Source organism: Pristiophorus japonicus, chromosome 20 (assembly GCF_044704955.1).
Source record: "Pristiophorus japonicus isolate sPriJap1 chromosome 20, sPriJap1.hap1, whole genome shotgun sequence".
NCBI lineage: Eukaryota > Metazoa > Chordata > Chondrichthyes > Pristiophoridae > Pristiophorus > Pristiophorus japonicus.
Window position 1 is genome coordinate 39,757,061 of NC_091996.1, and position 24,290 is coordinate 39,781,350.

Sequence of the window (24,290 nt, forward strand, 5' to 3'; positions counted from 1 at the left end):
GTTTATAACTGAAGTCTTTTAAAATTCTGTTTCTGTAGTTGTTAATCTGTTTAAAGTGTCACAAAGGAACAAAGAGCCATAGTCAGTCATGCAGGCTACACTATTGCTTTGGGTGGATTGGAAGTGCATACTAAGAGTAATATAGAGAAGCAGCAGGCTAGAAATTGGGGATAGTTTAAGAAAACAGAGGAGTCATGCAGGAGCTTTTTTAAGGAGGGGGATGATAGTTTTATAAAGCCTAGAAAGATATCGGAGGATAAGGGGCGGTTACTAAAGTAGGCAAGCACAGGGCTGAGATGGGGAAGTTGGGTAGTCACAAGCTGGGTCCAAAGGGTATCTGTCACCTTTAGATATTAGGAAAGTTCCATCACCATCACCTTGCAGGGCACCTGAGTTGCTGGTTTCTGTTTTCGAAACAATGTAGTCGAAAAGCTCAAATATTTGAAGCGTGGATTGAGAGCACGGGGGTTGGAGATCCAAGGAGGTGGTTTGTGGTGGCAGGGTGGAGTTTTACTTTGTTCTTCAGATGGTTTGGTCAGAGAGACGTACATTTGGTGAAATGATCAAGCAAGGTCTGACCTTTGACCAGAGCAAATATGTCCTGACGTGTTCATGTTGCGTTTACATTGTGTTTCAATGGTCAATTTTGCTAGTTTATTCCCTAATAGAAATAATGATGTAAATGTTACTAGTTCGGGTAGTAATTCCATTGTTAAATTGCAATTTATTTCAGAAAACAAAGACGAGGAAAGAACTATTGCAGAAATAACGATCCATATCCAAGTTGACTCTGTGGATCCACAGGTTGCCCAATTAGAACTTGGCATTAGCTCACAGAGTTGTCCAGGACCAGAGTCAGCGGAGCATTCAGATGAGAACGCAGACAGACTTCGAGAAGCACAAAGTCAGGAAGTTGCTGCAAAACAGGAAGAGACTGAAGACCACACATCTGCACCATTGGACTGGAGGGAAGAAATGGATGCTTTTGAAGGAACCAACAAGGATGAGCTTTAAATACTGCTTTCTTTCCAAAACAAAAGGTTCCATCTTGTACAACTCTGTTTAAATTCAGAAGGATTGTGCAATCCTAGATTTTTCAAAACCTTGCTGCTTTATATTAAATCTAGAATTCCACCATTTGTTGCCAGTTTTCTGGACCAGTCCTCCAGGACTAAGGAAGTGAGCTCTGATTTTTGGGAGGGAAAATGCCTTAACTGATGTACATATGCTTTTAATTTATTTTGAAGGTGATGGAGCTTTCCCAATATTTGAAGGTGACAAATGACCATATTTTTAGGAAAGCTTCCAAATACATAGGCAGAGCTGAATGGAATAATTTAGGAAACTGGAATGATGCCTGTCGTGGTACAATTATTGGGGACTACAGTCGACAGAGTATCGCAGTTCACAGATGGTACTCACTGAAGTGAGTATTTTGAAGATTGCTTCCTCTAAAGCAATGCAATGAATTTTAGCCTAAAGTCTATCACAATGCAATAGGAATGAGATATTTATAATAACTTCCTGGTACTGCTGCTATCCATTTTATGCACACTGGTAGTAAACATGTGTATCATAAATGGAGAGTGGACCACGTGTTTCAGTGATTTCAGTTCAGGCTTGACATGTGCCTGCTGAAATTGACCTATTTCAGCAAAGCATCATTTCCCAATACTGGCAGTTGTATCAATGAAAACCCTTCAATCTACTTGTGATTTCTGAAACACTGGCATGGTTCAAAATCGAACGGCATTTTCAGACTAGCAATAAATAATAGTCAATTATTTCCATTTTAACTTTTTATATACAAATATTGAAACTGGTGACCATGTAGATTGTGTAAACATGTTACTGAGAAGATTTGTAGGTCCTTTATATGAAAATGTTCATCCAGTGTCTGCAGATTTAAACTGTGCACAGGTAGTGATTCGTCACTCAGGGACTTTGAAGTATATTTGGTTTATGGGCTGTCAGTTTTGTTTTTTCCCAATGGACATGAATGAATTTTTAATACATGATGCTCAAATACTGAAGCTTATTAAAATTAAATCTTTGATACTATCTAAGAAAAAGTAGTAAAATATGGAAATCTGTTGCCAATTTCTGAATATTTGAAATTGCATAGCTAACCTCTTTTTGGTTGATGGAGGAGAGTTTTTTTTGTAAATCCATTTGACCAGCCAAACTCAGAGCAGTCCTCAGTCCGAATCAGTGCAATTATAAATATTGGTCGTCACACAGCTAGAATTCATCAAGGCAAGGCCAAAAATACACAAGCTGGGAAAGAATCTGGTGCAAATCTGCATCAGCCAGGGTATGACCTACCTCCAAACAGCTTAAAGAACACCCAATCTTTTGGTCATTTGCTGGAATATTTTGAAAAAACATTAGGAGCAGCTTTGGAAACATAGAAACATAGAAAATAGGTGCAGGAGTAGGCCATTCGACCCTTCGAGCCTGCACCGCCATTCAATGAGTTCATGGCTGAACTGAATTGATTTTTAAATCCCCACAACTAAGAGTTGAGGGAAGGTGAAAGAGGCATTAAATTATAGCATTAAGTGCATGCTTGCTAATCTAACCTTGTCGTATCAGTAACTTAAACACTAACACAATTTAACTAGACTTTGTAAGTGAGTTTTGCTCGTTAGAACACTCAGTTCCATTATAAAATGAAGCAATCAGCAAATGTATGGCTACAGATACACGGCCTTGTTCACTTTGATGCAAAGTTGTTTCAGGTATACATTGAGAAAAAATATATTTATAATTTTGGATGTCGGGCCCTGATCCAATGCCCAGTGCATTAAATATGAAACTTCCTGTAGGAGCCATCGCACTAGTACGAGTTTGTCTTGGCTGCTGTATAACTCTATGCCAGTATAAAGCGGCACTTTAATAGTCAATTGTAACTGCCTTTTTAAAACTTTCCATCAATTCTGTGTTCGGACAAAGTGACACTTTCTCCCGTGTTCTAATAACAAAAATCAGTGGAGGATAGAGCAGATCTTCGTGCACATGTCAAAGCACGGATGCAGAGTTCCATTGTTAGACTGAGATTAGTGCAGAACATAGCATCTGGTATTTACCTGTCTCCTATCAGTTGCTGCGTTTTCAATGCTGCTTATTTCTGTGTCTATATATTGTGCTCGGAAATGCAGAAATCTCATGCTAGAACTTTACTTTAAAGCAAGTCTGGACCATGGGGTCTTAAATCAGAGTAAAACAATGAGATCCAATTATCATTTGCTTATTTTTTTTCTTTCAAGGCAGGAATAAATGTTAGTTTTTATGTTGAAATAGCAGTTGAAGTTTTGGCCCTTTTTTAAAATGATTTTCTTCAATATTCTTTACAGTAACCAACTCCTCGGGCAGGAGAATCTTTTAAGTATTCAAATGTAATGTTTACTAGCTATATAATATTCAAAGTGGTTTTTAATTTAAACTTATTTGTATTAATGAAATGTTATGATTTCCTCCGATGCATGCTGTATATGGTATATTATAATGCAATGTTTATTTTAAATGTTCATATTCAATATATCCTTCACTCTCAAAACCCACATTTCTAAATAGTTCAATTTATAAGTGTCATTTTTAATAATTTGCTTTGGAGCTTAAGTTAAGAACTATGTTTACTAATTTCCGGAAGGAGAATTTAACAATAGGATTGCTTTCATCATTGTATTATTTTCTGAAACAGCCACATCTTTTTCTGTGGTAATCGTTGCTTCTTCAGTAGAGGGGAGTTGGCAGAGAAAGAGGGGAGGAGATTTGGTAATCTTAATTACCATGTATTCTAATTCTTGGGCAATTAATTTTTATTTTAGTACTCACATTGCTTATTTGCCTTTTTTTAATTGATGGTCATCATCACTATGCTTATATAACTTATTTTATTTTGTGTAAATGCAGCTAGTGCTGGGCTGCAGTTACAATTTCCAATTTTAATATTTTTACTTATCCTTTAGTCAGGTGTAGTATTTTGATGGCTCCATTGCTGACTCTTTTTTACTTTTAATATGTATTGGCTTAAAAGGTGCTTCATATAACTGGCATTCAACTAAATTTATTTCTAAGATGCAAGGCATGTTCACCAGCAATATCCGGCAGACTATTCTAATCCATCGAGAGTAAAGGACATTTTTAATGATGCAGTTTAATTCTTCAGATATATTGGAGGTAAAATTGATGCCTACTGCAGGCCAACACTATATAGTACTTGAAATAGGTTTATAGTGTTCATTACATTATACAGGTTGAACCTCCCTTATCCAGGACCATTCCCAGCCAATCCGACATGAACAAATCGAAGTCCTTCCTCACTGATGACTCCAGCAATCGCTAGCCTCACCCCGCGATCCACCGACTTCCCCCCCCCCCCCCCCATGATCTCTCTGCCGCACTCCCAGCCCTAAGCCAGCCCTGATATCCCCTTGCTCAGTACCTGTACCATCCAATTTAACGTGACCATTCCTTATCCAGAACAGGCTGGGTCCCGAGGGTTCGGATAAGGGAGGTTCAAACCCGTATTCACTTCTAGGTCAGGAGCAGTTTGGAGGTAACGATCTGATGTGCATACCGAGATTAATTTACACGCAATACATAAACTTTTAATCTGCAGTGTTTGAGAATATCTAATTATCTAATATATGTGTGTGTGTATGTATATATAATATATATATATATATACCAAGAATATTATTGGCCGTTATCATAGAGTGATATAATTTCTGCATTAAAGCGTTTTCAGGTTAACAATTGAGGTTGTGGTTTTGAGAGACCACTTTTATTTTTGGACAGAAAGCCTGTTAAAAGCATTGTTCCTAAATGTATGGCCTGTTTTTTTTTAACGAGTCTATGTAAATTTATGTAGTGCCAAAATGAATTGACTTGTGAAAATAGTATTTTAGGCTTAGTTTAGAATAATTTCTGGCCAACTTTAATGGATTAAGTATATTTACTCTTAAAGAAAAGAAAGAACTTGCATTTATATCGATTCTTTCAAGACCTCAGGATGTCCCAAAGCTCTCTGTAGCCAGTTAATGATTTTTTAATAGTTACTGTTGTAATGTAGGAAACGCGGTAGCTAATTTGTGCACAGCAAGGTCCCACAAGCAGCAATGAGAATTTTGTTTTACTTTATTCGCTGGCAAAGCCAGCATTTATCATCCATCCCGAGTTACCCTTCAGAAGGAGCTGGTGCGCTTCCTCCCACAATGCTCTTGGGTAGGGAGTTTCAGGATTTTGACTGAGCGAGATAAAGGACCAGACCATTATTTTATTAGTGTTGGTTGAAGGATAACTTCCCTGCTCCTCAAATAGTGCTGTAATTATGTCCACCTGAGAAGGCAGACTGGACCTCTGTTTAGCATCTCATCCGAAAGACTGTACCTCCAAAGTGTCAGCCTAGATTATGTGCTCAAATCTCTGGAGATGGTACTTGAACTCTCAACCTTCTGATATTGAGCCAAGTCTGACATCTAAATCGTGTCATTAATTTACTGTTATCTTGGCCAGTTTGAGCAACAACAATAAATTTGCAGGTGAATCGGAGATAAAGTAGATGCACAGTCTGGTTGAGTGTACTGACTGGAAAACTACATTTAAATTGCCCTTATTGTACATTTTTTTGGTGGGGGGTGGGGAGGGAAGAAAAATGTAAACTTGAGTATTTGTGAGTGATGGAAACAGCCTGTTGAATGTTTGGAGATGAATCACTTTCTAATGAAGGTAGGGACATGGTTCTCGTAAATCCGAAACTCTGGAGTAGTTAGAAAATGCTGTAATTGCACATTTATTAATGTAATTTCAAAGATAATAAGTTAGGTCCTGACTCTTTATAATTGAGTCGAACTCACATTTGGCATTAATAAGATTCATTGTGTTGAGATTAAAATATTAAACGAGATTCTGTCTTTTATGCTGTAGCTGCAGTTCCAAGGTGAGTTTTCGCAGTGCTGGAATTGTGCTGTTTAACAGCTTGTATAACACGAAGTACTTATTGCAGCACTTTTTACATTAGTTAAGAGAAGTTATGAATACTGAGGAATTTGAAAGGGAGATTGAGTGCCTTGATAAGGAGAGGAACTGTGTAAAATTGAAATGGCAAATACTTTAGTGTTGCAACACAGCCATATTGTAAAAACCGTTGAGTAGATTAAATATTTTATTGTTGTGTTTACAACACACGGGCTATTTCAAGCATGAATTGAAGGGATGCCACTCTGAAATCATTGTAAGGCTCACTTTGCACATTCCAGAAACATGAGTGGAGAAATCCATAATAGAAATAGCCTTTGTCTTGCTGTAAGCTTGAAGACCACAACTTTACACAGATCCAGGAAAAGGCATGTATTACCCAGTGTTTAACAGTTTCATTTTGGTGAATAATTCAGCACACTAATCGGTTGCAATCGTACTGTTTGAGTTTAAATTGCCATTTGTGAAATGTTTTGCCAAAGTTTTAATAGTGCACCTTTTTATGCATAACCACAATCATTTGGCTGTAAAACCAATTTGACTAGCCTAGTTAACTAGCATTTAAACAAGTTTATCACCCTCCAGCTTAGGCTAACCTCCTTTGCCTATACTTTCTTCCTGAGATTCTCAACCTCCTGTTATACCTGAGAATTATGAGGACATTTAACTAAAGTCAGTATGCTACTCCCAAGTTTTGCTATTAAAATATGTAATTAAAATAAGCATGCTATTTTCACATCTGGTTGAACTTAACAAAATTGGATTTTCTTTTGCCTATTAATAGAAAATGGGCAGATAAAATTAGCCACAAGCTATGTTTTATACAAAAATGATCTATATTTTAATGGCTTCAAAAAAGCAATAATTGGCACAGTAACTAATGGCAGTCTATCAGCTTAAAAACTAAAATAACCTGAGTATGGACATTTAACATTTCAAAATCTTAATGGGAACTGAGTGCAAAATTGAACAGTTAATGGGTAGACTTGCAAAACTTTAAAGCGTTTACCTTGTGTAATTGTTGCTGAATTATATAAAATAAATGTCTTTTTATATAACTGTCTACATTTTAAAGTGAATTTTCAAGGGAGTTGAATCACATTTCAATGCTCCAGAGAATCTATGAATGTTTTCATCTATATATGGTGCCTCATGGTAGTTTTAATTTTGATTGGGGTACATTGACAGTAAAGAATGTGCACAAATGATGACCTTTTTATAAATGCTTGTGTCTTGATGCTGAGTGAAAAGTATAATAAATAACATCCAGTCACCGTGAAACTGATTTTCATTTTAAATTGGAGGGCTAAGGTGTTTTTCATATAAATTGCAAACCAATTATGAGAAGCACTTGCCAGTATTGTATCAGTGTTGACACGTGACCACCTCCTTCTCAGGACAGAATTGTTTAATTACTCTCTCCAAAATGGTGCTTTCAACATTGTGCAAGGTCAAGAAATATTGTTCATTTACATTCTGTAATTGTACCTCATTTTGGAACATTTGACATTGATAAGTGAGTTGCAGGATTAAAAATTAAGAGGCAGTACTGCTTATTGACTACAATTCAAAAACACAATGCTTCTGAAACCTGTCCAAGATATAATCTGCAACTTGCAGTGTTTGTATATCAAGAAAGATCTGGATGCCATGTTAAAAATCTTGCATTTAAAACAAATCCAGTCCCCTTTTGAAGTGTAGGCAGAAGCTAATAACTGAGGAACAATGCAAATGTTTTTGAAGTTTTTTGCGGTAACCAGAGTGGTTCACATGAAATCCAGTACTGTCTCACTGCTTTAATAGTCAAATGTGTTTTATAAGTCTCATGTACTCTAATTATTATTAGATGTGAGCTAAGATGTTGTATAGCTGTCGATTCATGATGGACAAATTTAATGCATCTACACTCTTTGTAATTGTACAGTATAAGCTTGGCAGGGCCAATACAAATTTGTCAAGGAAATCTATATATATGTGTTTTGTGCATTAATTGTGTATTATATGTAAGCAACGCTGGGTGAACGTGGTGTTTGGGCTTGTTTTTTTAAAATTTATTTGTTCATGGGATGTGGGCATCGCTGGCATTTATTGCTCATCCCTAATTCCTTTGAGGAGGTGATGGTGAGCCGTGTTACTGTTGCAGCAGCCCTTGTAGTGAAGGTACTCCACAGTGCTGACTTTGTCGTCGCGGTTTGGTATAACGGCGTGGCTTGTCATTTCAGAGGGCAGTTCACATTTCACAGAGATCACATTGCTGTGGGTCTGGAGTCATATATAGGCCAGACCGGGAAGGTGGCAGGTTTTCTTCCCTAAAGAACATTAGTGAACCAGTTGGGTTTTTACAACAATCTGGTAGTTTCACGGTCACCATTACTGATACTAGCTTTTTTATTCCAGGTTTATTTAATTGAATGTTTTAATTCCCCCAGAGCCATGGGATTTGAACTTGTGTCTGCAGATCATTAGTCCAGGCCTCTGGATTACTAGTCCAATATCATAACCACTATGCTACCATACCCTTGTGTGTTGACTGTTAAAGAATAGTATTGCCTTTGATGGAGCTTTAGGTAATTTATTTCAAAGTTTGCATCCTTGTTTTAAAGGTGATCACATTTCAGCAAGGTGTGGCTTCCAGAACAATAGAATCCTGAGTTTAACTTGCTTGATGGCCTAATGGTGGTGTCATCTGCTGTACTGACCAGCAAGTCGCATGTTCGATTCCTGGTCTCTAAGTTGATAGCTTTCAGCCACACAGCAGTGCTCCTAAGATGGAAAATAAAAATCAGTACAAGTTCTGTTTTCTATCCAGTGATCCCTGTTGAAAAATGCATGTACATAAATGTTGGTGATCACAGGATGAGCTGAGATACCTTTGTAATTTACTAGACTGTTGGCATTGACTGTTGAGGCTCACACATGAAGACAATGGATGATCCGCCTCTGGAAAGATACCCCAGCAAGTGTCACTATCTGGAGGAGAAAAAATTGGGGTAAAATAAAACATCGGCAGCTGTTTCAAATCATAGTGACCATGGAAACATTGATCAACCGGCAGAAGACACTTGCGTTACCTAACCAGCAGATATTCATGGCCTTAATTGGGAAGTGCTGAATAGAATGCAGTAAGAGCTCTAAATTTATCTAATTTGTGCCAGAAAAGTGACAATGTTCTGGGCATGATCATTGGTTGCAATCATGGCAGAGCTTCTAGGCATATGTGTACAACTGCAGAGGGGGAAGGAGGAAAAAAATACCAGGTTGAGGGTAAGAGGGAGATCCTGCTCCCATAGAAGTATGTTGTGTATGTTTGGAGGTGGTTGTACTTGCATATATATCCTTTTTGTATCCCCCTCCATGATTGCAGCCTTTGCTCCCTACCCTGCTCATCTGACCCGTATCTCTAAATGTATCTGCTCACTCCTCCTGCTCTCATTCAGGAAACTTACCAAAGCCCACATCGTTATCATGAAATGAAAATATTTAATGTAGATCATCAGGAGTACTTATAAATGTGTGATGCATGGGGGGTGGTTTCATCTTGTGCCAAGTCCAAAATGTGATTGGCAGACCAGGATGTGAGACATCTGCTTTTAATCAAAATTCAATGAAAATCTTAATTCATAGAATGATGCAGGATAACAGGAGGCCATTTAGCCCATCGTGCCTGTACTGGCTTTTTAAGAGTTACCAATTAGTTCCACTTCTTGTTCTTTCCCCATAGCCCTGCAATTTTCCCCTTCAAGTAATTATCCAATTTTCTTTTTTTGAAAGTTATTATTGAATCTGCTTCCACCACCCTTTCAAACCGTGCATTCCAGATCACAGCTTATTTTTATTTGTTCATGGATGTGGGTGTCGCTGGCAAGGCCAGCATTTATTGCCCATCTCCTAATTGCACTAACTACGTTTTTAAAAAAAAAACAGTTCCTCATGTTGCTTCTGGTTCTTTTGCCAATTACCTTAAATCTGATTAGCGACCCTGCTGCTGGAAACAGCTCTTTATTTACGTCATCAAATCTCCCTTAACCTTCTCTGCTTTAGAGAACAACCTCAGATCCTGTTCATGACTGAAGTCTTCTATCTCTGGTACCAGCCTAGGAAGTCTCCTATACACCATCTGTGTGTAATTGGACATTGAGCAAATATTGCATTGAAATCACGGCAAAAGCGGTCGATGTTGAGTGCTTTTGAAGATGGGGTGTGAGAGTTGGAGGTTGGTGGGCGAATTCGGAGGCTGAAGTAAAAAAAACGAGTTTGTGCGGGTGGTTGGGCTGGATTCCAGAGATTGGGGATGGGTGTGTAATGAAAGTTTGCTGCCTACAGCCCTGACTTGAATGATCCTATGGTGAATTAAGCATAGGTTTGAAACTTCAATTGGCATTAGATTTTTTTTTTGGAAGAAAATGAATTTACATTTTTTCCTCCAAGAAATAGATCATCTACTGGGAGAAAAATAGTTATGAAATGTAAATGAAAATAATTCCAACATGGCACATAGACAATAGTTTTCAATAAAATTGAGGCTGTTTTTTCCTCTTTCAATAAAATATAAAAGTATTTATTGTAGACTCTTATACTATTACCCCAATGAAGTGTAAAAAAAAATTCAAAATTTTGAACCCTCGAGCCCCGATTAGGATGATTTCAGACCCTCCTTAGGGAAAATACTTGTATCATCAACACTTGTATCTCCCCTTCAGGTTTATTTTCTCCAACACAGCAAAGGGATGTTATTTATAGCTACAACTGTGTCCCATTGCCCAGTGTGTCATAACGCTGTTCAGATTTTATAGGTTGGTACTTGAATTCTATGCGTTTTGGGCAGAGGTTGAGGGGAAGTGTTTTATGTGCATGGTACTTAGTAAACTAGCAAAAACTTACCACCACATTTCAGAATTTCCTGAGCATTTTTCCAACCAAAAGAATTGGGAAATAAGACTTTAATTTAAGGGTTGTGTTTTAAAGCAACGTGTATTTGTTTTTGTTAAATAAAGGGACCAAGTCAAAAAGTGGTTAAAATGCTAATAGGTAATTTCCCTAAAGATTGTAAACAATGGCAAAGCATTAGCTTGTCTTGGTAATCATAAACACCTCACATCCATTATATTCAAAAATTCCTGGTCCCAGGTGCTTGGAAAGGGTTGTCTGTCTTAAGCCCTCTGGTTGTTGAGGTAGATTTATTAAAAAAAAAGATACCGTCACTCCACGGTTTTTGAAACCAAAACTGGTTTAGCCAAGGCCGTGAGCTCGGTAAGGTCCAGTGCAAACTCCAAGCTCACTCAGGTTCTTAGAGAAAGCTGTGAAGGCAAGCTTTTATTTGGCAAAATGAGTTGGAGGTTATTTTGTTTAAATTGAACAAGATGATCCAGTGATGTGGGGAAGTATAACATATTCATCATTTTATGTTCTTCCACATGATAAATTGTTATGATTGAAATGAGATTCTGATCAGAATTGCTTCTCTTTGTTCATTTAAAAAAAAATATATAGCTGTTTCAGGATTTGTATCTGCCTTTGTCTTATCCAATGTTTTCTCTTTATCTTCAAAAGGTATGCAGAGGTACACCTGGGAGTGCATGCAATGCCAGGATTGCTAGTTTAGATCACATCAGGATATATTACTGCATCGTGAGCCTCCATAAACTTCAGCTCATCTAAAACTGTTCTCTGAATCCTAATCCGCACCAAGTCCCGCTCACCCATCACCCCGGTGTTTCGGGACCCGTGTTGGCCTCCAGTCCACCAATGCCTTGAATTTAAAATTCTCATCCTTGTTGAAATCCCTGCATTGACTCACCCCCTCCGTATCATTCTAACCTCCTCCAGCCCTATAACCCCTCAAGAACTTTCTGGGTCGAAATGGCCTTTTTGCGCAAGGCCCGTTGGCGCCTCCGGTCTGCGCTAACGAGATGATAAGTGATTTGCGCCCGGGGGCAGGCGACAGAAGCAGCCCAGCCGGCAATCCCCCCGGGTTGCCGTGGGCGGAAATGGCTTTGCGCCACTCTGCGTAGTTGGTGCCCTGGGCGGCGGCGGCGCACACGCCGATGATGTCAGCACTGTGCGCGCCGACCCCGTTGCACCCCGCGGGAGTGCGGTCAATGCCGGGCGATGCAACTGACAGATTCATGGGGGACCCGCTGGTCCAGCCAAACCCTCCTTGGCCCAGTGTCCGCCACGGAGCCGGCCCTAGGCTTCGCAGCGTCCCTCCCCTTTGAGAGAGGGGGAAGGACGTTGCACCGGTTGGCTCACAGCGTCCCGCTCCAGCCACCAGAAGCACCAGCATCAGTTTGAAACGTCCAAGTGGCCAATTGCGGGGCTCCTGCGAGCTGCTGCCAGCTGCTGATTAAAAATTCTGATAATTCAAATGATGCACCCCAAACCCAGTGTGGGACAATTTCGGACACAATATTTCTACAACTGTGGTTCCCTAATGCAACTACCAACCCCCCGTACCCCTCTGGCCCACCATTAGCAATCGTTCCTTCAGCTATCTAGGACCTGAGCTCTGGAACTCCCTCCCTAAACCTGTCTTCCCCTGCAGATCTCACTACTCCTTTAACCAAGCTTTGTCACTCCTCCTTTGGGTTCTGTCTGATTACATTCCTTGGTGCCTTGGGATGTTTTTCTATAAAGGGCGCTGTACCCGAGAGAATATCTAAGGCGAGTCCCTGAATTTGTAACACTTAATTTATTTTTATTATTCGTTCATGGGATGTGGGCGTTGCTGGTAAGGCTGGCATTTATTGCCCATCCCTAATTGCCCTTGAGAAGGTGGTGGTGAGCTGCCCTCTTGAACCATTGCAGTCTGTGTGGTGAAGAAACTCCCACAGTGCTGTTAGAGTTCCAGGATTGTGACCCAGCGACGGAGCAGGAATGACGATATATTTCCAAGTCAGTATGGTGTGTAACTTGGAGGAAAACTTGCAGGTGATTAACCTCTTCAAAAAAGTTGACTGTTAAGAAAAGAGTTGATGGGTTTTATAAGTGATAGGGATACACAATATTCCTTCACTTGTACTGATGGAAAAATAACCTAAATACATGAAGGTGTGAAAGGATGTTCAAATTTTTCAAGTAACGCAACTGGTGATGTATTTCTTTTGGAGGTCTGGAGAAAAATGTGCCTAGAAACAAACTTGTGACCTCTACAAGTTAAATATTAACCAGATTTTAAATATGTTTGACAGTAGGATAAAATGTCCTGTGTGCCACTTTGCCATCATTCTATAGAGTCAAGCTGCAGTCAAAAAGATGTTATTGAAACTCTTTTTGGTAAATGAAACTCTATTGAAACAGCAGTTGCTTAACTGCAGCTGGATGAATTTGTTCACTTGATTTCTTTCCTTTGCAGTGTAAATGGTTCTATTGTCCCAGTACAGGAAAACATAGATATGCACCTGACTTTTACCAATTAAAGTCATCAAGTTGAACAAGACTGTTTGCAACTTGGCCTTTGATTCAACCTCACCTGAGCTTCCAATCCTATTTCCACTCCATTACAAGGGCCATCTACTTCTGCCTCTGTAATATCTCTCACTTTTCAACCTGACTTCAAACCATCTGTCACTGAAATGTGTGCTGCCTTCACCTCCTGACTTGATTATTCAAATACTCTTCTTGAGGGCATGTCATGTTTCACCTTCCATAAGCCCGTCATAAGCTTCAGTTCATGCAGCTTCAACTACTGCTCATGTCCTATCGTCCACGTACCCTGTCTCTTAGATTGGGTACTGGTTCACCCAACATCTCAAAATTACATTTCTTATCCTTGTTTTAAAATCCCTCCATGGCTTTGCCTCTTTCATAGAAACATAGAAAATAGATGCAGGAGTAAGCCATTCGGCCCTTCGAGTCTGCACCGCCATTCAATATGATCATGGCTGATCATTCACCTCAGTACCCCTTTCCTGCTTTCTGTCCATACCTTGATCCCTTTAGCTGTAAGGCCCATATCTAATTCCCTCTTGAATATATCCAATGAACTGGCATCAACGACTCTCTGCGGCAGGGAATACCACAGGTTAACAACTCTGAGTGAAGAAGTTCCTCCTTATCTCAGTCCTAAATGGCCTACCCCTTACCCTAAGACTGTGTCCCCTGGTTCTGGACTTTCCCAACATCGGGAACATTCTACCCGCATCTAACCTGTCCCGTCCCGTCAGAATCTTATACGTTTCTATGAGATCCCCTCTCATCCTTCTAAACTCCAGTGTATAAAGGCCCAGTTGATCCAGTCTCTCGTCATATGTCAGTCCAGCCATCCCTGGAATCAGTCTGGTGAACCTTCGCTGCACTCCCTCAATAGCAAGAATCCTTCCTCAGATTAGGAGACCAAAACTGAACACAATATTCCAGGTGAGGCCCCAACAAGGCCCTATATAACCTACTGACTTCTCTGACCATCTGACTCTAGTCTTGTGCATTTCCCCCCTCTTGCCCCACCATAGGCAACCAAAACCATTCACTGTCTGGAAATAGTTCTGTTGCAAAGAGTGGAGAGCACCAGTTCAAACTGTCGCAGGAGGAAGAGAGTGGAGAGCACCAGTTCTAATTGTCACAGGACAGTGAGTTGAGAATCAGTTCAAACTGTCGCAGGACAGGAGAATGGAGAGCACCAGTTCAAACTGTCACAGGAGCATCCAGCCGTGCCCCGGTAACTGCCCCCAAAGGAAGTGGAGTGTGGGAAATTGCACTCCGCTTCCATTGAGGGGTGGTAAGGCCAAGTCTGCGGCAGGAGCAGGACTTCCACACTGTGGGCTAAAATTCCAGGCCCCAAAGGTTACCGCCCCCAAAATGGGAGCCTGTGCAGGGAGGCAGAGGGAAGTTGAGGGGAGGTGGGGGATGGAGGGGAGAGTGGTGGAGGTGGGGGGCGGAGAAACCCAGGGTGAGGGACAGGAGCCACATTGCAGCGGAAGTCTGGGTGGGGGGGCAAAGTGTGTGGGAGGGGTGGGCCTGGGGGCTCTGTGCCTCGGTGCGGGGAGTGTTCGGAGTGGGGTGGACGGGTTGATTGCGCAGATGGCGGTTGGTGGATGTGGTGTGGTTGGCGTCGGGGGGGGCGTGGCTCCGGGGTGGCCGGGGCTGGGGGCTCGACATCCGGGGGTGTTTGGCATTTGGGAAGGATTCTGACGGGACGGGGCGAGTTGGGTGCGGGGGGGGTGTTCCCGGTGTTGGTGGGTCCGGAGCTTGGGGGGGGTGGGCAGGCACGCTCTTGGGATGGGGGGGGTGGGCTGTTTGGGGTTGGGATTGGGAGAGACTTCTTCACTCGGAGTTGTTGGCCTGTGGGGTTCCCTGCTGCGGAGAGTTGTTGATGCCAGTTCATTGGATGTTTTCGGGAGGGAGTTAGATGTGGTCCTTGGGTGTGGGGGTGTGTGGAGGGGGTGGTGGGGGGTGTGGAGGTGCTGGGGTGGGTGATCAGCCATGATCTTGTTGAATGGTGGTGCAGGCTTGAACGGCCGAATGGCCTACTCCTGCACCTATTTTCTATGTTTCTAAACATCATCAACTCTCTGTCCTCTTGAAAACCCATTTCTTTGACTAAACTTTGGCTCCCCTTTGGCTTGGTATCTGTTTTACCCTCGGCTCTCCTGAAGTTGTGTGGGATGTTGTACCACATTAAAGGCACTATATAAATCCTCAGACGACTGAAGGTTGCGCTGGTACACTCGAGGTGCTGTTGGACCTTGTCATCGATGTCTGCTCTAGCTGCCAGTAGGCTCCTGAAGTATGGAAAATGGTCCACGTTGTACAAGGCCGCACTGTGTCTTTTGATGAGGGGGGGGGGGGGGGGGGGGGGGGCAGTGCTGTTTAGCGGGGGCAGGTTGGTGGAGGATCTTTATCTTCGGATGTTTAGCGTAAGGCCTATGCTTCCGTGTGCCTCGGTGAAGGTGTTGTTGATGGTTTGGAGTTCGGCCTCAGAGTGTGCGTAGACGCAATCGTCGTCTGCGTACTGTAGTTCGTTACCGGAGGATGGGACAACCTTGGATTTAGCCTGGAGGCGGTAAAGGTTGAGCTTCCTCGAGTGCGAGGGGCTGCCCATGATGGTGACTATATAATTGCACTATATAAACACATGTAGACGTGATGTTCTGCAACCATTATTTTACCAACCTTTGTCTCAATTTTATGTGAAACCATTACTGGGGAAAAACACTTATTCTACTAGCTCTTGGTTCTCCTTTCAACTGGGTGATTGCTTTATGCTGACAGCCTCCAATAGTTAGGGTAAAAAAGCTGGTGGTGAAAGATTGTCATCTTTAAAAGATGAGGGTTGGCATGTGGGGTACGGAGAGGCTCCTTTAATTCACTAACAGTTGGCAACATTCGATTTTCTAGAGTTACTGGTGGCGAGGAGCTTGTGTGAATGAGAAGGAAACAACTTTATTGAGCACAGCGGAAGCAGTGAGAGTGAAAGTTTGTGGGGAACTGGAACTGGAGCGGGAGCGCGGGGTTCCAGGCGGAGCGGTGCGCGGGCGAACCCGGTCCCCCAGTGAGCGGCTTCCGGCCGCCGACTTGCGGTCCGGCCCCGGCGCCATGTTCTCGGGGCTGCAGGAACTGTCGATCGCGAGCGGGGACGACCTGAAGGAGACTCTGACCAACTGCACCGAGCCACTGAAGGCCATCGACCAGTTCCAGGTGACCGAGGGGCCCGGGGGCCTAACCCGGGGCAAAGGGTGGGGGCGTGGGGCCTGGAGGCCTAACCCGGGGGCCCCTGGGGCAAAGGGAGGGGGCACGGTTACGAGGGCGGCCTCGCCCCCCCGGGACTGAGCTCATTAACCCGGCCCACACTGTGTGCGGTACTGAGGGAGCGCCGCACTGTCGGAGGTGCTGTCTTTCGGATGAGACGTTAAACCGAGGCCCAGTCTGCTCTCTCAGGTGGATGTAAAAGATCCCACGGCACTATTTTGAAGAAGAGCAGGGGACTTATCCTCGGTGTCCTGGGGCCAATATTTATCCCTCAATCAACATCACAAAACCAGATTATCTGGTCATTATCACATTGCTGTGTGTGGGAGCTTGCTGTGCACAAGTTGGCTGCCGCGTTTCCCACATTACAACAGTGACTATACTCCAAAAGCGCTTTGAGACGTCCGGTGGTCATGAAAGGCACTATATAAATGCAAGTCTTTTCTTTTTCCAGAGACCGGCTCTCCCGCACCCCCAGAGCCCACCTCTTTTCATTCATTCTCGGGATGTGGGCATCACTGGCAAGGCCCGCATTTATTGCCCATCCCTAATTGCCCTTGAATGGCTTGCTTCTCTACCTCTCTTTCCTCCTTCAAGACGCTCTTAAAAACCTACCTCTTTGACCAAGTTTTTGGTCATTATGCCTTAATGTCTCATGTAGCTCGGTGTCGATCTTTTAAAATCTCACAACACTCCTGTTGTTGTTGCCAGAGGCCATTTAAGAGTCAATCACATTGCTGTGGGTCTGGAGTCCCATATAGGCCACATCGGGAGCAGAATGGTTATATTTACATCCAAATCTGAGGAACTGTTAAATACATGGGTGATCCTTGTTTCCTTGAATATGATGCTGAAACAAATGAGTTGATCTTGCTTGCTCCATGATTAGAGTATAATGTCATGCACTGCTTACAAACCAATGTTAACTCTGATGCACTCCAGCTGTGACTTTGGGAAAAGGATTGAGTGCATGTTGGAGGAGCCGAGGGAGCCTGCCATCCTATATATACGTTTTGGGATTCTGCTTCAAGAGGGCAAGATTAAAATATTGCAGCCATCACATAAAAGCATAACAACTATTAGAAACCTGGTTGTGGATGAGTTGGAAACCTTTTCCCCATCTAATGGACGTGTTTAAAGGGTCAGCATCATCACATTTCAACCAAAAACGGAATGGGATCAGGAGCGATTGAACCCTATGTTACCCATTCTTCAGACACCTCCCTGCGGAGATCTCCCAACATCCTCCAATGGGCTGCTGACTGTGTATCCTAGCTGTTTGCTATTGTATATTATATACTACTTGACTTGTTGTTTTTTTTAAAATTCAGATTGAAAATGGAATCCTACTGCCATCCCTGCAGTCAGCGTTACCGTTCTTGGACCTGCACAGTATTCCTAGGCTGGAGTTCCACCAGTCTGTATTTGATGAACTACGTGAAAAACTGCTGGATAAAGTCGCTACCATAGCATCAGAGGGCAAAGATGGAGACAGGTAGAGTTACATAAACCATTCATTAGGTTTTTTTCTCCAGGTTTTATAATGATTAAGGCTAGTCACCTAAAATCTGATTATGAAATGTTAGAATAATCACTGACAGTAAATGACTAGAGTTAACATTTGTTCGGAGAAACTTGATGCAGTGTCAAGCGTTAACAATTATGGGGGTTACCTTTTTTTTTTAAATTTCCTTCACGAACTATGCTTGAGGTAAATGGCTTGTAGTGCAGTTTATGTATCCCTAAATGATAACCGTTTTATAACTTCAAAAATACTTTTCTGAATATTCAACTTGATTTGTAAGTTTCTTTCCCTTATCAACACTTCAAGAATAAGTGTCTCTTTCTCATACACATTGTGTCAGGTTGTGCAGTAAGCATAATATGTAGGCTTTTTAGAGTGTATGTTTTGCGAACATTTGTCTGGCAGTACTGCAGTTTAGCCCAATGTTGAGTTGTAATCCCACACACACACAAGACTGAAAGTTTCCACCTCAAAATCTATCCTGTTTTCTGAAGAGAGAAAAATCATTTTTAATTCTAGATAAAATTCGGTAACATCCGGTTTATTGCAGTAAGTAGGTGTTCAGGGTCACATTTTCCAGGGTTTCTAATGTCAAGAGGGGAAAAGCCCTCAAGTTCAAATCCACTTTATTGATGGAAAAACTTAACAAGTTAACATTCAAGCACAGAACATTTACACATACAGCATATGTGCAATGGTCACCACACGTTAAATAAATCCACGCACAGGATGTAGTTCGGGACCTGGAATATTAGGTCCTTCAGTGAAACACCTGTGAACTCATCCCTTTTTGGCATGGAAGCAAGTCATCCTCGCTTCGAGGGACCGCCTATGAAGATGCGTAAAGTTACTCTGACCATTTCCAAATCACTTCTCAATTTGTCAAATCAAAAAAAAATTAGATTTGTCTATAGGAATGAGGTTCAGGCCAAATACATTATGTAATTATTTTAAATAAGTCGAGGTACTTCCTTGATCCAGATACTTACTCATCAAGTTTGTTCCTCGTTAAAAACTCTATTTATTTTGCAGTTATACTATTTAGTGCTGAATTCCTTTTGGAGTATTTAACTATAAATCTATTCCACTATTAAATCATGTTTAATACAATTCTGATGCTGAAAGATACAGTTCAGCAATGAGCTCGAAAGCACTCGGAATTATCTGGCAGTTTGGAACTCTGTTATGATACAAGTAACTTTAATTGTAATTAGATTTGTTTTGATTAACAGTTTCTTATATAAGTCTTCTTGTGCATATATTATTGCTGCCATTTGGTGGGGTTTTTTCTGAACATTTTTCCTCAGGTACAACAAGCTGGAAGATCTGCTGGGAAAATGTTTTCCATTGGTTAAAGTGCCGTCGATACAACCCGTTGTGATGTGTGTGATGAAACACTTACCTAAGGTCAGTAGCACAGTGTTGGAAAAAGTGACAAGTTAGTATTATAGTCCAATATGAGCTTGAGATTTTTCGTCAAATGATAAAATCTTGATCAAGATTTTAATATTAAAAAGTTCATTGGAGTTGCCTCATGCTGGTATGTCCAATGTTCTTCCCTCCATTAGCTTTGCCCATCTAATTTTTATTTGCACTAACATAATGGTGGTACGTTGCATACTTTTATACAGGTACCAGAAGAGAAGCTAAAGCTGGTGATGGCAGATAAGGAGCTGTACAAAATCTGTGCCACCGAAGTGAAACGTCAAATCTGGCAGGATAACCAGGCGCTGTTTGGAGACGAGGTCTCGCCATTGTTGAAACAGTACATCGTTGAGAAAGAAAATGCCCTCTTCAGCAGTGAGCTGTCGGTCCTGCACAACTTCTTCTCAGCGTCCCCCAAAACCAGACGCCAGGGAGAGGTATGGATCAGGTCAGCTTGTTATCAGAGGTACAGAGGGAGTATTTCACAAATGTCAGAGTCTCACATCCTTTGTCTTGTACACGGAATGGTTCTTCAAGCAAATCCCTTCACACTACTTCCAGAAATGGTCACAATTTCTCACTAGTCTTTTAATGCTCTTTGCAACTTAGCAGGCAGATACAGTATCAATGGCTCAGGGATATGTTTCTGTATTATTGAACTCCGTATAACAGGCTTTGTATAACAATGGGTTTCAAACTTTTCTCTGTTGGAGGGACCTCAGTAAATATTCACATTCCCAGAGACCCCTAAAAATCTTGATACAAAACCTTATCTTCTGAAAGACGGTATCAACTTGTCAAATAACGTGCTGTATCCTGTACAACAATATAAGTCATGTGGTAATAAGTCAAACATAGAAAATAGGTGCAGAAGTAGGCCATTCGGCCCTTTGAGCCTGCACCACCATTCAATATGATCATGGCTGATCATTCACCTCAGTACCCCTTTCCCGCTTTCTCTCCATACCCCTTGATCTCTTCAGCCATAAGGGCCATATCTAATTCCCTCTTGAATATATCCAATGAACTGGCATCAACGACTCTCTGTGGCAGGGAATTCCACAGGTTAACAATTCTCTGAGTGAAGAAATTCCTCCTCACCTCAGTCCTAAATGGCCTACCCCTTATCCGAAGACTGTGTCCCCTGGTTCTGGACTTCCCAACATCGGGAACATTCTTCTCACATCTAACCTGTCCCGTCCTGTCAGAATCTTATACGTTTCTATGAGATCCCCTCTCATCCTTCTAAACTCCAGTGTATAAAGGCCCAGTTGATCCAGTCTCTCCTCATATGTCAGTCTAGCCATCCCTGGAATCAGTCTGGTGAATCTTCGCTGCACTCCCTCAATAGCAAGAACGTCCTTTCTCAGATTAGGAGACCAAAACTGAACACAATATTCCATGTGAGGCCTCACCAAGGCCCTGTACAATTGCAGTAAGACCTCCCTGCTCCTATACTCAAATCCCCTAGCTATGAAGGCCAACATACCATTTGCCTTCTTCACCGCCTGCTGTACCGGCATGCCAGCTTTCAATGACTGATATACCATGACACCCAGGTCTCGTTGCACCTCCCCTTTACCTAATCTGCCACCATTCAGATAATATTCTGCCTTCGTGTTTTTGCCACCAAAGTGGATAACCTCACATTTATCCACATTATACTGCATCTGCCATGCATTTGCCCACTCACCTAAGCTGTCCAAATCACCCTGCAGCCTCTTAGCATCCTCCTCACAGCTCACACCACCATCCAGTTTAGTGTCATCTGCAAACTTGGAGATATTACACTCAATTCCTTTATCCGAATCATTAATATATAATGTAAAGAGCTGGGGTCCCAGCACTGAGTCCTGCGGCACTCCACTAGTCACTGCCTCCCATTCAGATAAGGACCCATTTATCCTGACTCTCTGCTTCCTATCTGCCAACCAATTCTCTATCCACGCCAGTACATTACCCCCAATACCATGTGCTTTAATTTTGCACACCAATCTCTTATGTGGGACCTTGTCAAAGGCCTTTTGAAAGTCCAAATACACCACATCCACTGGTTCTCCCTTGTCCACTCTGCTGGTTACATCCTCAAAAAATTCCAGTAGATTTGTCAAGCATGATTTCCCTTTCACAAATCCATGCTGACTTGGACCGATCCTGTCACTGCTTTCGAAATGCGCTGCTATTTCATCCTTAATAATTGATTCCAACATTTTCCTCACTAATGATGTCAGACTAACTGGTCTATAATTACCCTTTTTCTCTCTCCCTCTTTTTTTAAAAAAGTGGTGTTACATTTGCTCCTCTCCATTGCATAGGAACTGATCCAGAGTCGATAGACTGTTGGAAAATGATCACCAATGCATCCACTATTTCTAGGGCCACCTCCTTAAGTACTCTGGGATGCAGACAATCAGGCCCCGGGGATTTATCGGCCTTCAATCCCATCAATTTCCCTAACACAATTTCCCGCCTAATAAGGATATCCTTCAGTTGTTCCTCCTCACTAGACCCTCGGTCCCCTAGTACACCCTGAAGGTCATTTGTGTCTTCCTTCGTGAAGACAGAACCAAAGTATTTGTTCAATTGGTGTGCCATTTCTTTGTTTCCCATTATTAATTCACCTGAGTCCGACTGCAAGGGACCTACATTTGTCTTCACTAACCTTTTTCTCTTCACATATCTATAGAAGCTTTTGCAATCAGTTTTTATGTTCCCGGCAAGCTTCCTCTCGTACTCTAATTAAACCCTTTGTCCTCCTCCACTGAATTCTAAATTTCTCCCAGTCCTCAGGTATGCTGCTTTTTCCTCAGGTTTGCTGCTCAGCAAGTACAAAAACTTGCAGAAATTTGATAATTACATATAGAAATCGGAAGACCTTATAGAGTCCTGAGATCTGCCTCCCACTTCCCCATGTGCCAGTTGAAAATGTGTGGTATGGATGGATCTGCCATGGTGTTGCTGGTGGCGAGTCAGAGGTTCGGCTACTGCAGTGGCTGGGAGGGAGCAAGGATTTGGCAGGAAGTTTGAGAGAGATTGCTGAGCATATTTAGTTAAGTGTTTGGCAAACAATCTGATTTTTTTGTGAGAATGACACTTGGCATGCATGAGAATGTCCAGTTGATGAAACAAGTTTTCACCCCTACTATTGCCTATAGTTTTCCTTTTTTTTTGTACAATTGCAGAAAACCTTTAAACTCCTTTTCCAATCCAGTAGGGAATTTGGAAGAAACTTCGTTCCCCAGAGAGTGGTGAGAATGTGGAACTCACTACCACAAGGAGTGGTTGAGGTGGCTAGTACAGATGCTTTTAAGGGGAGGCTAGATAAGCTTATGAAGGAGAAGGGAATAGAGGGTTACACTGATAGATGAGGAGGCTCGGGTGGAGCATAAATGCCGGCTTGGACTAGATGGGCCGAGTGGGTTGTTTTTATGCTGTATATTCTATGTAATCAAAATTGCAGAACTATATAAAACTGTATAGAGATAAGTAGCAAAGGTGTGATGTGTAACGTAATGAATGTGCTTGAGGGCTGCAGGTGACTTCATAAACTGAGAGCGATCTAAACCGTGAGACTGTTCTGCACCATAAACCAGCGTTCCAGCTATCTATTATATAAATTGTGGCCTCCCGAACTGCAAGAGAACAGCTCTGCGGGTCGGGCTCAAAACCCCGGTCGCCGTTTTGGATCGTGGGCAGGAATGTCGGCAGGGCCCAGGTACAGAAGAGTGGGAACGTCGGGGCGGATGAGCGGCGAGTGTTTGTGGCGAGATGCGGTGAATGTTTATGGCGGAGGAGCGGCGGGAGATCATGGCGGAGGTGCGACAGATGAGGGTACGGGGCCCAGAAGAGCTGAGGGCCCAGGGGCAGCATGGGTCAGCCCACACTGCGATATGTGTGCGCACTAGGTCCGTGCAGCAGAGCTGGTCTCCAGTCGTCTTGGTTAATCCTTGCCATTGGACCAAGACCTAGCTCTGTCAAGCCCCTGTGGTGGCTGGTGTACAACGGTCACCACACGTTAAAAAAATCCACGCACAGGCATCTTCCACCCCCTCAATTGGAGTTCAGGACTGGAACATCGGGTCCTTCATCAAAACACCAATGAACTCATGGAAGCAAGTCATCCTCGCTCGAGGGACCGCCTATAATGATGATGATATAAATATTCTTCACTTTGTTTTTCCTATTTTTGTTGCTTCTTGTGGATTTAGCATTACAAGTTTTGCCATAGGGCGTGGTGCCATGATAAGAAAGGGGAGGACTAACGAGGGGACGATAAGGTTGCTTCTCCCCCCCCCCCCTCCCCCACCCTTTGCAATAACTTTGACCTATTGTCTTTGGAAAATACATATATTCGTGGGTTCTGAGAAAAAACATACATATGGGCATGATGGTGGGGTATACTGAGTGATAAACTGTTACATCTGATAGGGATTCTATATTTCATCTTGGTATCCTTGAGGTAGAGCAAATTCCTGCTCCTGATGACACCCAGCGAGCCACGCTGCAAGTATTCCTGTGCAAATGCCAGTTGAAGACTAGATTGGACAAAGGCAATGCCGCTCATTGTCAAGTAGTCTACCAATACCCTGCTATAGCATGAAAATGACCACTTTGGTTGAGTTACTACAAGCCAACTAGCGAGAAGTTATTTCAGTCTGGACTTGTAACTATAATA

At 42.3% G+C, this 24,290-nt stretch overlaps 2 protein-coding genes across 5 annotated transcripts in view; both read left to right on the forward strand.

Moving 5' to 3' along the window:
• Positions 1-16,350, forward strand: part of LOC139232491 (ER degradation-enhancing alpha-mannosidase-like protein 3) — a 66,667-nt gene extending 50,317 nt beyond the window's left edge. For 2 of the 4 annotated variants that reach the window (XM_070862790.1, XM_070862792.1), the window contains one exon: positions 734-3,581. In XM_070862790.1, coding sequence (XP_070718891.1) covers positions 734-1,014 — 281 coding nt within the window. In that variant the 3' untranslated portion in view covers positions 1,015-3,581. Of the gene's footprint in view, positions 1-733; positions 3,582-8,868; positions 8,888-16,314 lie in introns of those variants that run through there. The other 2 variants (XR_011588017.1, XR_011588018.1) reach the window with 2 other exon arrangements.
• A 100-nt stretch (positions 16,351-16,450) lies between these two features.
• The window catches only part of nelfb (negative elongation factor complex member B), a 31,552-nt gene continuing 23,712 nt past the window's right edge, over positions 16,451-24,290 (forward strand). Inside the window, exons 1-4 of the mRNA XM_070862793.1 lie at positions 16,451-16,614; positions 17,997-18,160; positions 19,498-19,597; positions 19,822-20,052. Coding sequence (XP_070718894.1) covers positions 16,513-16,614; positions 17,997-18,160; positions 19,498-19,597; positions 19,822-20,052 — 597 coding nt within the window. The 5' untranslated portion in view covers positions 16,451-16,512. The remainder of the gene's footprint in view (positions 16,615-17,996; positions 18,161-19,497; positions 19,598-19,821; positions 20,053-24,290) is intronic.